This window comes from Rana temporaria, chromosome 9, assembly GCF_905171775.1.
Source record: "Rana temporaria chromosome 9, aRanTem1.1, whole genome shotgun sequence".
NCBI lineage: Eukaryota > Metazoa > Chordata > Amphibia > Anura > Ranidae > Rana > Rana temporaria.
This window is the reverse complement of record NC_053497.1, coordinates 167,008,913-167,022,382: the sequence shown is the minus strand read 5'-3', so window position 1 is coordinate 167,022,382 and position 13,470 is coordinate 167,008,913. Positions and strand designations below refer to the sequence as shown.

General features: G+C 47.5%; 1 protein-coding gene across 1 annotated transcript in view; it reads left to right on the top strand.

The window, feature by feature from the left end:
- Positions 1–13,470, top strand: part of LOC120914293 (class I histocompatibility antigen, F10 alpha chain-like) — a 70,181-nt gene that overhangs the window by 26,605 nt on the left and 30,106 nt on the right. The window contains exons 2-3 of the mRNA XM_040324924.1: positions 5,233–5,493; positions 10,890–11,168. Coding sequence (XP_040180858.1) covers positions 5,233–5,493; positions 10,890–11,168 — 540 coding nt within the window. The remainder of the gene's footprint in view (positions 1–5,232; positions 5,494–10,889; positions 11,169–13,470) is intronic.

Genomic DNA, 13,470 nt, shown 5'->3' with positions numbered 1-13,470 from the left:
ATATACATTATACAGTGTGATGTGTACAGGATGTATATATAACACTCTGTATGTAATCATTATATACATTATACAGTGTGATGTGTACAGGATGTATATATAACACTCTGTATGTAATCATTATATACATTAAATCATACCTCCCAACTGTCCCGGATTCCGCGGGAATTTCCCGCGATTTGAAGTCAGTCCCACGGTCCCGCGATCAGGGCTAAATTCCCGCAGCCCAGTGCCAGAACAAGTGAGTTCCGACACTGGGCACCACTCAGTGGAAGTATCCTCACTGCAGCCGGTAAGGATTTCTGCCAGCAGGATTTGATATGTCAGCTTCCCTCTCCCCTTCCCCTCAAACTTCTGTATAGGGACTGGTTACCAGGACCGCCGGCGTCCTGGTAACCGATGACGTCATTTGCAGGCGCGCACTGTAAGGAAACTACCTCTGATCAGAGCGGCTCTCTCCCAGCTCGGCCCCCCCGAATCCTGGCTCCAAGCTGCAAAGGTAAGAGCGGGGGTGGGACAAAAGCTAGACAGGTTCTGTGGAGTGGAGGCAGAGCAGATTACATCCCTTCGGCAGCCCACTGAGCTCTTCCCCTGGCTGCATTCACTAAAGAAAAAATCCGCCCCTCAGTCTCGGCTCAGCCACGCCCCCTCCCCGTGTGTGGCAGAATGCCAGCCAGCCCAGGAGTCTGCACAGAAGTTCAGCAGGTCAGTTTACTGTATATGAATGTGTGTATGTATGTGTGTATTGGTTTGCAAGTCCCAGCAGTCTGTATATTTGTTTTTTTTATACAGGAACTACAAGTCCCAGCAGTCTGTGTCTGTCTTGTATACAGGAACTACAAGTCCCAGCAGTCTATGACGGTCCTGTATACAAGAACTACAAGTCCCAGCAGTCTGTGTGTATTTGTCTTGCATACAAAAAATACTAGGACTACAGGGGGGTCTGGTGTTTACCCCCTGTACTCCTAGTGAACACCAGACCCCCCTATACCCCCTGTACTCGTAGTTTAGAGGGGTCTGGTGTTAACTAGCAGTACAGGGGGGTCTGCTGTTAACTAGGAGTATAGGGAGTCTGTTGTTATCTAGGAGTATAGGGGGTATAGAGGGGTCTGGTGTTATCTAGGAGTACAGGGGGGGGGGGTCTGGTGTTATCTAGGAGTACAGGGGGGGTTCTGGTGTTATCTAGGAGTACAGGGGGGGGGGGTCTGGTGTTATCTAGGAGTACAGGGGGGGGGGGGGCTGGTGTTATCTAGGAGTACAGGGGGGGGGTCTGGTGTTATCTAGGAGTATAGGGGGGTATGTTGTTAACTAGTAGTATAGGGGGGTCTGGTGTTATCTAGGAGTACAGGGGGGGGGGTCTGGTGTTATCTAGGAGTACAGGGGGGGTCTGGTGTTATCTAGGAGTACAGGGGGGGTCTGGTGTTATCTAGGAGTACAGGGGGATATAACACCAGACCCCCTATACCCCCTGTACTCCTAGATAACACCAGACCCCCTATACCCCTGGATAACACCATACCCCCTGTACTCCTAGTTATCTAGGAGAATAGGGGGGTCTGGTATTAACTAGGAGTACAGGAGGTATAGGGGGTCTGGTGTTAACTATGAGTACAGGGAGTATAGGGGGGTCTGGTGTTATCTAGGAGTATAGGGGGGTCTGGTGTTATCTAGGAGTATAGGGGGGTCTGGTGTTATCTAGGAGTATAGGGGGTATAGAGGGGTCTGATGTTATCTAGGACTACAGGAGGGGAGGGTCTGGTGTTATCTAGGAGTATAGGGGGGTATGTTGCTAACTAGGAGTACAGGGGGGGGGGTCTGGTGTTATCTAGGAGTACAGGGGGGGGTTCTGGTGTTATCTAGGAGTACAGGGGGGGGGTCTGGTGTTATCTAGGAGTACAGGGGGGGGGGGGTCTGGTGTTATCTATGAGTACAGGGGGGGGGGGGTCTGGTGTTATCTAGGAGTACAGGGGGGGGGGTCTGGTGTTATCTAGGAGTACAGAGGGGGGGGGGTCTGGTGTTATCTAGGAGTACAGGGGATATAGGGGGGTCTGGTGTTAACTAGGAGTATAGGGGGTTCTGGTGTTATCTATGAGTACAGGGGGTATAGGGGGGTCTGGTGTTAACACCAGAACCCCCTATACTCCTAGTTAACACCAGACCCCCCTATACCCCTGGATAACACCATACCCCCTGTACTCATAGTTATCTAGGAGAATAGGGGGGTCTGGTGTTATCTAGGAGTATAGGGGGGGGGGTCTGGTGTTATCTAGGAGTACAGGGAGTATAGGGGGGGTCTGGTGTTATCTAGGAGTACAGGGAGTATAGGGGGGGTCTGGTGTTATCTAGGAGTACAGGGAGTATAGGGGGGGGGTCTGGTGTTAACTAGGAGTATAGGGGGGTCTGGTGTTATCTAGGAGTATAGGGGGGGTCTGGTGTTATCTAGGAGTACAGGGAGTATAGGGGGGTCTGGTGTTATCTAGGAGTATAGGGGGGTCTGGTGTTATCTAGAAGTACAGGGAGTATAGGGGGGGTCTGGTGTTATCTAGGAGTACAGGGAGTATAAGGGGGGGGGGGTCTGGTGTTATCTAGGAGTACAGGAAGTATGGGGGGGGTCTGGTGTTACCTAGGAGTACAGGGAGTATAGGGGGGGGGGTCTGGTGTTATCTAGGAGTATAGGGGGGGTCTGGTGTTATCTAGGAGTACAGGGAGGATAGGGGGGGGGGTCTGGTGTTAACTAGGAGTATAGGGGGGTCTGGTGTTATCTAGGAGTATAGGGGGGTCTGGTGTTATCTAGGAGTATAGGGGGGTCTGGTGTTATCTAGGAGTATAGGGGGGGTCTGGTGTTATCTAGGAGTACAGGGAGTATAGGGGGGTCTGGTGTTATCTAGGAGTATAGGGGGGGGGTCTGGTGTTATCTAGGAGTACAGGGGGGGTCTGGTGTTATCTAGGAGTACAGGGGGGGTCTGGTGTTTTCTAGGAGTACAGGGAGTATAGGGAGGGTCTGGTGTTATCTAGGAGTACAGGGAGTATAGGGGGGTCTGGTGTTATCTAGGAGTACAGGGAGTATAGGGGGGTCTGGTGTTATCTAGGAGTACAGGGGGGTCTGGTGTTATCTAGGAGTACAGGGAGTATAGGGGGGTCTGGTGTTATCTAGGAGTACAGGGAGTATAGGGGGGTCTGGTGTTATCTAGGAGTACAGGGAGTATAGGGGGGTCTGGTGTTATCTAGGAGTACAGGGAGTATAGGGGGGTCTGGTGTTATCTAGGAGTACAGGGGTATAGGGGGGTCTGGTGTTGTCTAGGAGTACAGGGAGTATAGGGGGGTCTGGTGTTATCTAGGAGTACAGGGAGTAAAGGGGGGTCTGGTGTTATCTAGGAGTACAGGGAGTAAAGGGGGGTCTGGAGTTATCGAGGAGTAAAGGGGGGTCTGGTGTTATCTAGGAGTACAGGGAGTATAGGGGGGTCTGGTGTTATCTAGGAGTATAGGGGGGTCTGGTGTTATCTAGGAGTACAGGGAGTATAGGGGGGTCTGGTGTTATCTAGGAGTACAGGGAGTATAGGGGGGGGGGTCTGGTGTTATCTAGGAGTACAGGGAGTATAGGGGGGTCTGGTGTTATCTAGGAGTACAGGGAGTAAAGGGGGGTCTGGTGTTATCTAGGAGTACAGGGAGTATAGGGGGGTCTGGTGTTATCTAGGAGTAAAGGGGGGTCTGGTGTTATCTAGGAGTACAGGGAGTATAGGGGGGTCTGGTGTTATCTAGGAGTACAGGGAGTAAAGGGGGGTCTGGTGTTATCTAGGAGTACAGGGAGTATAGGGGGGTCTGGTGTTATCTAGGAGTATAGGGGGGTCTGGTGTTATCTAGGAGTACAGGGAGTATAGGGGGGTCTGGTGTTATCTAGGAGTAAAGGGGGGTCTGGTGTTATCTAGGAGTACAGGGAGTATAGGGGGGGGGGTCTGGTGTTATCTAGGAGTACAGGGAGTATAGGGGGGTCTGGTGTTATCTAGGAGTATAGGGGGGTCTGGTGTTATCTAGGAGTACAGGGAGTATAGGGGGGTCTGGTGTTATCTAGGAGTACAGGGAGTATAGGGGGGTCTGGTGTTATCTAGGAGTATAGGGGTATAGGGGGGGTCTGGTGTTATCTAGGAGTACAGGGAGTATAGGGGGGTCTGGTGTTATCTAGGAGTATAGGGAGTATAGGGGGGTCTGGTGTTATCTAGGAGTAAAGGGGGGTCTGGTGTTATCTAGGAGTACAGGGAGTATAGGGGGGGTCTGGTGTTATCTAGGAGTATAGGGAGTATAGGGGGGTCTGGTGTTATCTAGGAGTATAGGGGGGTCTGGTGTTATCTAGGAGTACAGGGGTATAGGGGGGTCTGGTGTTATCTAGGAGTACAGGGAGTATAGGGGGGTCTGGTGTTATCTAGGAGTACAGGGAGTATAGGGGGGTCTGGTGTTATCTAGGAGTATAGGGGGGTCTGGTGTTATCTAGGAGTACAGGGAGTATAGGGGGGTCTGGTGTTATCTAGGAGTATAGAAGGTATGTGTTTGTGTGACTTCAGCTTGTGGCACAGCAATCAATGTATATTGTATAGGTACTAGGAAGTCCAGGTTTTGTTTTACTGTGCCTCTTTAGCCCCCACCACTGTTTGGTCGCACCTACTTTTTGCTGCGGTGCACACAGCGCGCTGCAGGTCACTATCTCCCTAAAATGTCCCTCATTCTCAAGTTCCAAAGTTGGGAGGTATGCATTATACAGTGTGATGTGTACAGGATATATATATAACACTCTGTATGTAATCATTATATACATTATACAGTGTGATGTGTACAGGATGTATATATAACACTCTGTATGTAATCATTATATACATTATACAGTGTGATGTGTACAGGATGTATATATATAACACTCTGTATGTAATCATTATATACATTATACTGTGTGATGTGTACAGGATGTATATATAACACTCTGTATGTAATCATTATATACATTATACTGTGTGATGTGTAGGGGATGTATATATAACACTCTGTATGTAATCATTATATACATTATACAGTGTGATGTGTACAGGATGTATATATAACACTCTGTATGTAATCATTATATACATTATACAGTGTGATGTGTACAGGATGTATATATAACACTCTGTATGTAATCATTATATACATTATACTGTGTGATGTGTACAGGATGTATATATAACACTCTGTATGTCTCTCTATCAGACAGTCACTCTCTGCGGTATTATTACACTGGAGTCTCCTCTCCGGGATCCGGACTCCCTGTGTTCTCTGAGGTCGGATATGTGGATGATAAGGAGATAACAAATTATAACAGTGACACCCGACAGAATCTTCCCAAGACTGAGTGGATGAAGAAACTGGGATCTGATTACTGGGAGGGACAGACACAAAGAGGTCGGAGCAATGAGGCTGTTTCCAAGTACAATGTACAGACAGCGATGAGACGATTCAACCAGACTGGAGGTGAGAGAATTCTTACACATTTATTTAACAAAATATTAAAAACACTGCAGAATGTGTATATTGGACGTGGCAGATTGTGATCATAATGCTGTCACTTCACATAACAAATAACATTTCACAAACAGCGATCCCAGAGAAAAGTATGATAACAGTGCTGTCCATCTCAGTGCTGGAGGATGGGATCTGTCAGGTTTAGGAATTCTACAATAAACCAGCAATAGTGATTTAACCACTTCAATACCGGGCACTTACGCCCCTTCCTGCCCACAAATAGAGCTTTCTTTTGGTGGTATTTGATCACCTCTGCGGTTTTATTTTTGCTAAATAATTTTTTTTCTTAGTTTCTGTCATCAAATTTTGTTTTCCCCTTCACTGACGTGCACTGATGAGGCGGCACTGATGGGTACTGATGAGTTGGCATTGATAAGGTGGCACTGATGGGCACTGATGAGTATGCACTGATATGTAGAATTGATGGGTACCAATAGGCGGCACTGATAGGTGACACTGATGGGCACTGACAGGCAACTGTGATGGGCACTGACAGGCGGCTGTGATGGGCACTGACAGGCGGCTGTGATGGGCACTGACAGGCGGCTGTGATGGGCACTGACAGGCAGCTGTGATGGGCACTGACAGGTGGTACTGATTGGCACTGACAGGTGGCACTGATGGGCAGCATTGATGATGCGGTACTGATTGGTTACTGGCAGGTGTTACTGCTGGGCACTGATTGGCATTGTGGTGGGCTCTGATTGGCACTTTATTGGGCACTAGCAGGGGGTTATGATGGGGCACTGATTGGCAGTTATTTTTACAATTGATGGGGGCTGTGCTGATAATCAATGTGCTGATTATCAGCGCAGACTCCCCCTCTGACAGGGAGAGACGCAGATCGGCTCTCCCTGTCAGCGCGAAAGGAGGAAGGCCATTTACCGGAACTTCCTGGTTCACGCTGTGATCAGCTGTGATTGGTCACAGCTGATCACATGGTAAGAAGCCTCTGATAGAGGCTTATTATCACGATCTGAGATTTGGGGTGTCAGACTGACATGCCGCACTAGCGATCGCCGTGCTGTGCTCCCCCACGGGCGCGCGCCGGCATATTATCCTGCTGAACATCATATGACGCCCAGTCAGGATGACAGAACCACTTCCCGGACATCATTCTGCATACAGGGGGCGGGAAGTGTTTAAAGTGGTTGTAAAGCTTTTTTTTAAATAACAAACATGTAATACTTACCTCCACTGTGCAGTTTGTTTTGCGCAGAGTGGCTCCAATACGCATCTTCTGGGGTCCCTCGGTGGCTGTCTCGGCTCCTCCCCGCATTAGCTAACCCCCTTCATTGGAAGCTCTCTCCCTAGGGGGTTAGCTTGCGGGTGCGCTCCCGTGGCTATAGCCGCCGACTGTATCACTCAGCCCCACCCCCCGGCTCGTGTGATTGACAGCAGTGCAAGCCAATGGCTGCGCTGCTATCAATCTATCCAATCTAGCCAAGCAACGGCCAGACTTCATGGAGAAGAGGACTTCGGAGGCGAGCACATCAGGTGAACGGGCTCAGGTAAGTAAAACGGGGGGCTGGGGGGGGCGTCATTGCTAGGATGCATTAAGGTGAAAAAACACGAACCTTTACAACCCCTTTAAAATATAATTTTACTTCAAACTTTTTCTCCTATTTAGTGTTGTATGAAGTGGAAAAGGGTTTGATCCTCTGTAAGATTTTAGTTGCTGTCTATCTCCCTGATGGGGAGGTTTCCTTCTACATCCTCACCACTTTACATAAGAATCACAGTCTGTTATATTGTTTGTAGCTAATATCGTGTTCTGTATGATGTCTGGGACAACCAGATTTGAACACTATGGCCCGGATTCACATACATCGTCGCATATATATGCCGCCGTAGCATAGCTCGTTTACGCTACGCAGACACAACGCAGAGAGGCAAGCATGGAATTCACAAGGCAAATGCTCCCAACGTTGCGCCAGCGTAACGTAAATTTGTAGGCGTAAGCCAGCCTAATTCAAAGTAGGTGGAAGTGGGCGTGATCCATTTAAATGAAGCGTGACCCCATGCAAATGATGGGCCGAACTAACAGTGCATGCGCCGTCCCGTGGATGCATCTCAGTGCGTATGCTCAGGCCTCGTACACACGACAGAGATTCTCGGCAGAATTCGCCGAGAAACTCGGTCAAAACCCGGATTCTGCCGAGAATCTCTGTCGTCTGTACAGTTTTGGCTCGATGGAGCCGCCGAGGAGCTCGACGAGAAAATAGAGAACATGTTCTCTATTTTCTCGTTGGCCGCGTTGTTCTATAGGAGAAGGCGGCCCGCCGAGCTCTTCGGCGGCTTCATCCCAAAACGAGACGAGGAACTCGACGTGCCAAGCACGTCGAGTTTCTCTGTCGTGTGTACGAGGCCTCAGAATCACGTCGAAAATACTCCCTAAGATATGTCGAATCACTGCCTACGACGTGAACGTAACCTACGCCCAGCCCTATTCACGTACTACGTAAACGACGTAAATAACGACGGCTGTTTTCCCTGGTGCAGCCATTGGCATTGATGCTGCTGACTTACACCTGCTTTATGAGTCGTAACTTTACGCCGGACGCACGACTTACGTAAACCGCGTATATAAATGTGCCGGGCGCAAGTAGGTTCGTGAATCGGCGTATTTCACTAATTTGCATATTCAAATCGTAAATCAATGGGAACGCCCCTTGCGGCCAGCGTAAATATGGGCCCACGGTACGACGGCGTAGGAAACTTACGTCGGTCGGATGAAGCCTATTTTCAGGCGTATCTTGCTTTCAGAGTCAGGCGCATAGATACGACAGCGCATATGTGCACTTACGCGGCGTATCTCGAGATACGTCGGCGTAAGTGCTACGTGAATCCGGGCCTTTGTATGTAGAGGATCACCAGGGACAGCTCTAGCTTACGGACTCCAGAGACAGAGATATAATTTTGCCCCTGTACAAATCATTAGTAAGACCTCATCTGGAATATGCAGTTCAGTTTTGGGCTCCAGTTCTCAAAAAGGATATCGTGGAACTGGAGAAAGTGCAGAGAAGGGCAACCAAACTGATAAGAGGCATGGAGGAGCTCAGCTATGAGGAAAGATTAGAGGAACTGAATTTATTCTCTCTTAACCTCCCTGGCGGTATGATTCTGTCTGGAATTACATACCAAAAGCGGTACAATTATTTTGCAAGGAAATTTGGCGTTTTATACTGTAGGCCTGTAATTTTTAGGAATAACTCACTTAAATATGACCAAACAAGAGACTTGTAGGCATCCCGGGTATGATTTTTTTTTTTTTTTTAATAATAAATTAGAAATTATAATATAATAAATAATTATAAATAATTATAACAAATAATAATAATATAATTATAATAAAAATTATTCAATAATGTAATCAAATCAAAATCACTGAAATTTGCTCAGTTGCAGAATTGTCGCTGTCATTACTTTTATTTTTTTATGACGTATTTCCCCACAAATCGCTATCGCACAATTCTGCAAGTGATTATAATTTATTATCGCTGTTTTCTAGCTGCTCTAAAACCATTTTTGACATAAAGGGACACTTTTGGACAATCTACAGTTTTCAGGCAGAAAGAATAGTTTTTATTATATAAAAGTACATGTAGGACACTGGGCAGACCACTAGGGACAAGGGGGGTGTGTATTTTTTACATACAGTACTGTAATCTATAAGATTACAGTATAGTGTATGTAATGTGTTTATTTACTTTTTTGAATTTGGCGCTGTTCTCTGCTCCCGTGCGTCGTAACGTCGCAGGGAACGGAGATCGGCCGCACACGGGGACACTGTGAATCGAGCGAGGAGGACCCGCTCGCTCACACAGCGCGGTGGCATCGCTGGATCCAGGGACAAAGTGAGTAACTTGTCTGTGGATGCTGCGAGCAGGTAAGCCGCGCCGATGCACACTCTGCACATCTACCCCGAGCGTGACTCGGGGATACCGATCGCAGCATGAAAAACCCACTCCGAGTCCTGCTCGGGGATACCGCCAGGCAGGTTAAGAAGAGGAAAATAAGGGGGAGGATATGACCCACATGTACAAATATATAAGGGGTCCATACAGTGAACTTGGTGTTGAGTTATTCACTTTACGGTCAACACTGAGGACACAGGGACACTCTTTACGTCTAGAGGAAAAGAGATTTCACCTCCAAATACAGAAAGGTTTCTTCACAGTAAGAGCTGTGAAAATGTGAAACAGACTCCCTCCAGAGGTGGTTCTGGCCAGATCAGTAGATTGCTTTAAGAAAGGTCTGGATACTTTCTAACTGGGTACTGACATTTATAGGTAGAGTTTATCCAGGGAAAATCCGATTGCCTCTTGGGGATCAGGAAGGAATTTTTCCCCTGCTGTAGCAAATTGAATCATGCTTTGATGCAGTTTTCCGTCTTCCTCTGGATTAACTGTGGGTATAGAGTTGGGTGTATGGGATTGTATGATATTTTATTTTATTTATTTTTAATGGTTAAACTGGGATGGACTTGTGTTTTTTTTCGACCTATGTAAGTTCTCCACTTGGAATATGGTGGTATACTACAGGAAAAATGTGAAAAGTGGCACAGTCATTGAGAGACAATTTGTGTTAGACCAACAGGTGAACATTTGCAGAAAGCAAACAGGGAAAAAAATCAAACGCAAACCTGAAATCACATTGCACTATGATCGAAATAGTCCCATCCACCTGCACCCCCTCCAGAAATAATCCACAGCAGAAATGGCAATGTTCTAGGCAATTCGCTAAAACAGCGTCTCTAACCTCCTATATAAATAAAATTGGCACCCCCTATATGGGACTCTTTCCCCGCGCCTGCCGACGCTGGCTGCGTGGTGGAACAGTGGGTGGGTATGCCTCCGAACATATACAGCCCTGCATGTTGCCATGCATGATTGGAGGCTCAGACGTAAGCCGCCCGGCCTCCGTGTTGGGGTAATCCCAAGCTACAAGTGACATGAGCAGTGTCACCTGGCTTAGCAACTGGTGAACAGAATGGAAGGACAACACCGGGCCACAAATTACCAAACTCCTGCCCCACCAAGAGCCCAAATTTCCTGCCCAACCTCAGAAAGAGCATCTCCAACCTCAACCTGGGGTCACATGACAGACACCAAGGCAGGTGATGGGACAAGGTTGTGAGCACACAGGAGTGATATATTTTACACATGACATGTTTCATACTCTGGGGTCCTTCATCTTGTGATACGGGAGAATAACTTTTTTTTACATATCCCATGTTTACAGTTCATCTTCTTTATAATCACCTTCTACACCGGATTGTCTTCATATCACACACATGACACGCTCTGATCCCGGGTTATTTCATCTTCCTCTTCTGTCTGCAGGGATCCATATTGTACAGAGGATGTCCGGCTGTGAGCTGAGAGATGACGGCACCACTGAGGGGTATGATCAGTACAGATATGATGGGAGAGAATTCATGTCTCTGGACACACAGAATGGGATCTATATCCCGACCATGAATGAGGCTCAGATCACCACACAGAGATGGAACAGTCCGGAGGAGAGATGGGGGGAGAGACAGAAGAATTATGTGGAGAATGAATGTATAGAATGGCTGAAGAAACACATCAACAATGGGAGAGAAGATCTGGAGAAGAGAGGTGGGTATACATAAATGATGATAAAAATATAAATATGTTTATATAATATGGAGTGTATAAATTATATTGGGTATATACAATCTTTGCTGTGTATAGTGATAACATACCGTGTATATAGAGTGCAGAGTGTATACACAATTGTGTGTGTGTATAGTGTGCACAGGGCGGTAGATAACTTTTTTTCCTTTGGGGGGTCGGGGTTCATCAATCTCAAATTCTAATAGCTGGATTCAGGTACAGTTACAACGGCGTATCAGTAGATACGCTGTCGTAACTCCGAATCCGTGCCGTCGTATATTTAAGCATATGCTCAAACTGAGATACGCTTAAATGTTGCTAAGATACGACCGGCGTAAGTCTCCTACGCCGTCGTATCTTAGCTGTCTATTTACACTGGCCGCTAGGGGCGTGTACGATGATTTACGCCTATGTAAATCAGCTAGATACGCCTATTCACGAACGTACGCCCGGCCGTCGCAGTAAACATACGCCGTTTACGTAAGGCGTTTTCAGGCGTAAAGATAAATCCCCAAAAAGATGGCGCAGCCAATGTTAAGTATGGACGTCGGAACCGCGTTGAATTCTTCACGTTTTACGTCGTTTGCGTAACTCGTCCGTGAATGGGGCTGGGCGTAAGTTACGTTCACGTCGAAAGCATTGACTTTTTGCGCCGTGATTTGGAGCATGCGCACTGGGATACGTCCACGGACGGCGCATGCGCCGTTCGTTCGAAGCATCATTTACGTAAGTTTATGAATAATTTCCATAAAACATGCCCACCTCTTCCACATTTGAATTAGGCGGGCTTACGTCGGCCAATTTACGCTACGCTGCCGCAACTTACGGAGCAAATGCTTTTTTGTGAATACTGCACTTGCCTCTCTAACTTGCGGCGGCGTAACGTAAATAACATACGTTATGTCCACACAAAGTTAAGCCGCCGTACGTGAATCTACCTATAAGAGTTTATATAGTTAGTCATTCACAATTGTGTTTGGGGCAGTAATACCATGCAGTTAAAGAGGAAGTAAATCCTGGTAGGATTTACTTCATCTTTTGATCCCTGCAAATTAAAAGCATAATGGGCTAGTATTCATCGCATACTAGCCCATTATGTGACACTTACCTGCAAACGAATACAGCGCTGTCCCCTGTGCAGGCTGCGTCCATCTTCTCGCCCCTCTTTCTTCTGGGGTCCCGGACTCTGTGATTGGCCGGAGCCGCGTGACGTCACTCCCGCACATGGGCGTGTGAGCCGCCGCTAACAGCACAGTCTTAACGGAAGCAATGGCACAACGTGCCATTGCTTCAGTGCGCATGTGCCGATGACAGGGGATATCTCCTAAACCTCTCAGGTTTAGGAGATATCCAGGGTAGCTACAGGTCAGCCTCATTATAGGTTTGCCTGTAGCAAAAAGTGTGTTGTAAAGGTTTACAACCACTTAAGCAGTGTTTTTACCATCCCCCAACCACTTCCCATTTAGATGAAAAGGCTGAGGCCGGGGATGTACACATACCACAGTGCTTTTCCTTGTTGCAGAAGTTCAAGTGAATGGGGGCCACGCTGCACCTGTCCCATAACTTCATGCATAGCACACAGTTGTGGTGCAGTGGTGAGGCATTTAGGGGGTGAGGAGGTGACATATCTGCTCCTCACCACCTGTATAATGCTTGGATCATTTTTCAGAGGAACAGCAATCTTTGTTGCTACATGAACAAGCACTAAGCCGCCAGTCCTATGTTTCATTCCTATATTCTTTATGGACATAGTGCACCTAGTATACTGCAAATCATTTACCGTTAGAGACAAATGTTTGATCCAGGATTATTTCATGAGATAATTTATAAGGGCGTGTTTAGGGGTGGGATTAGGGGCATGGTAGGGATTGGATGGGGAAACTGGTGGCGAGCAACCCTTAAAGTGACACTAAAGGTTCCTTTTTTTTTTTTTATAACAAACATGTCATACTTGCCTTCACTGTGCAGTTCATTTTGCACAGAGTGGCCCCGATGCTCCTGTTCTGGGGTCCCACGGCGGATCTCTCAGCTCCTCCCCGTATTAGATAACCCCCTGGGTAAAGCACTCTCCCGAGGGGGTTACCTTGCGGGCGTGCTCCCAAATCATTAATTCGGCATCCATAGCCGCCGAATGTATGACTCGACCCTGGCGCCGGCATCATTGGATTTGATTGACGGTAGCGGGAGCCAATGGCTGCGCTGCTATCAATCTATCCAATCAAGAGCCAGGAACCCGTGGAGAGAGCAAAGGTGGGTCGCGCCCAGGGAAATTCGGGGATCAGGT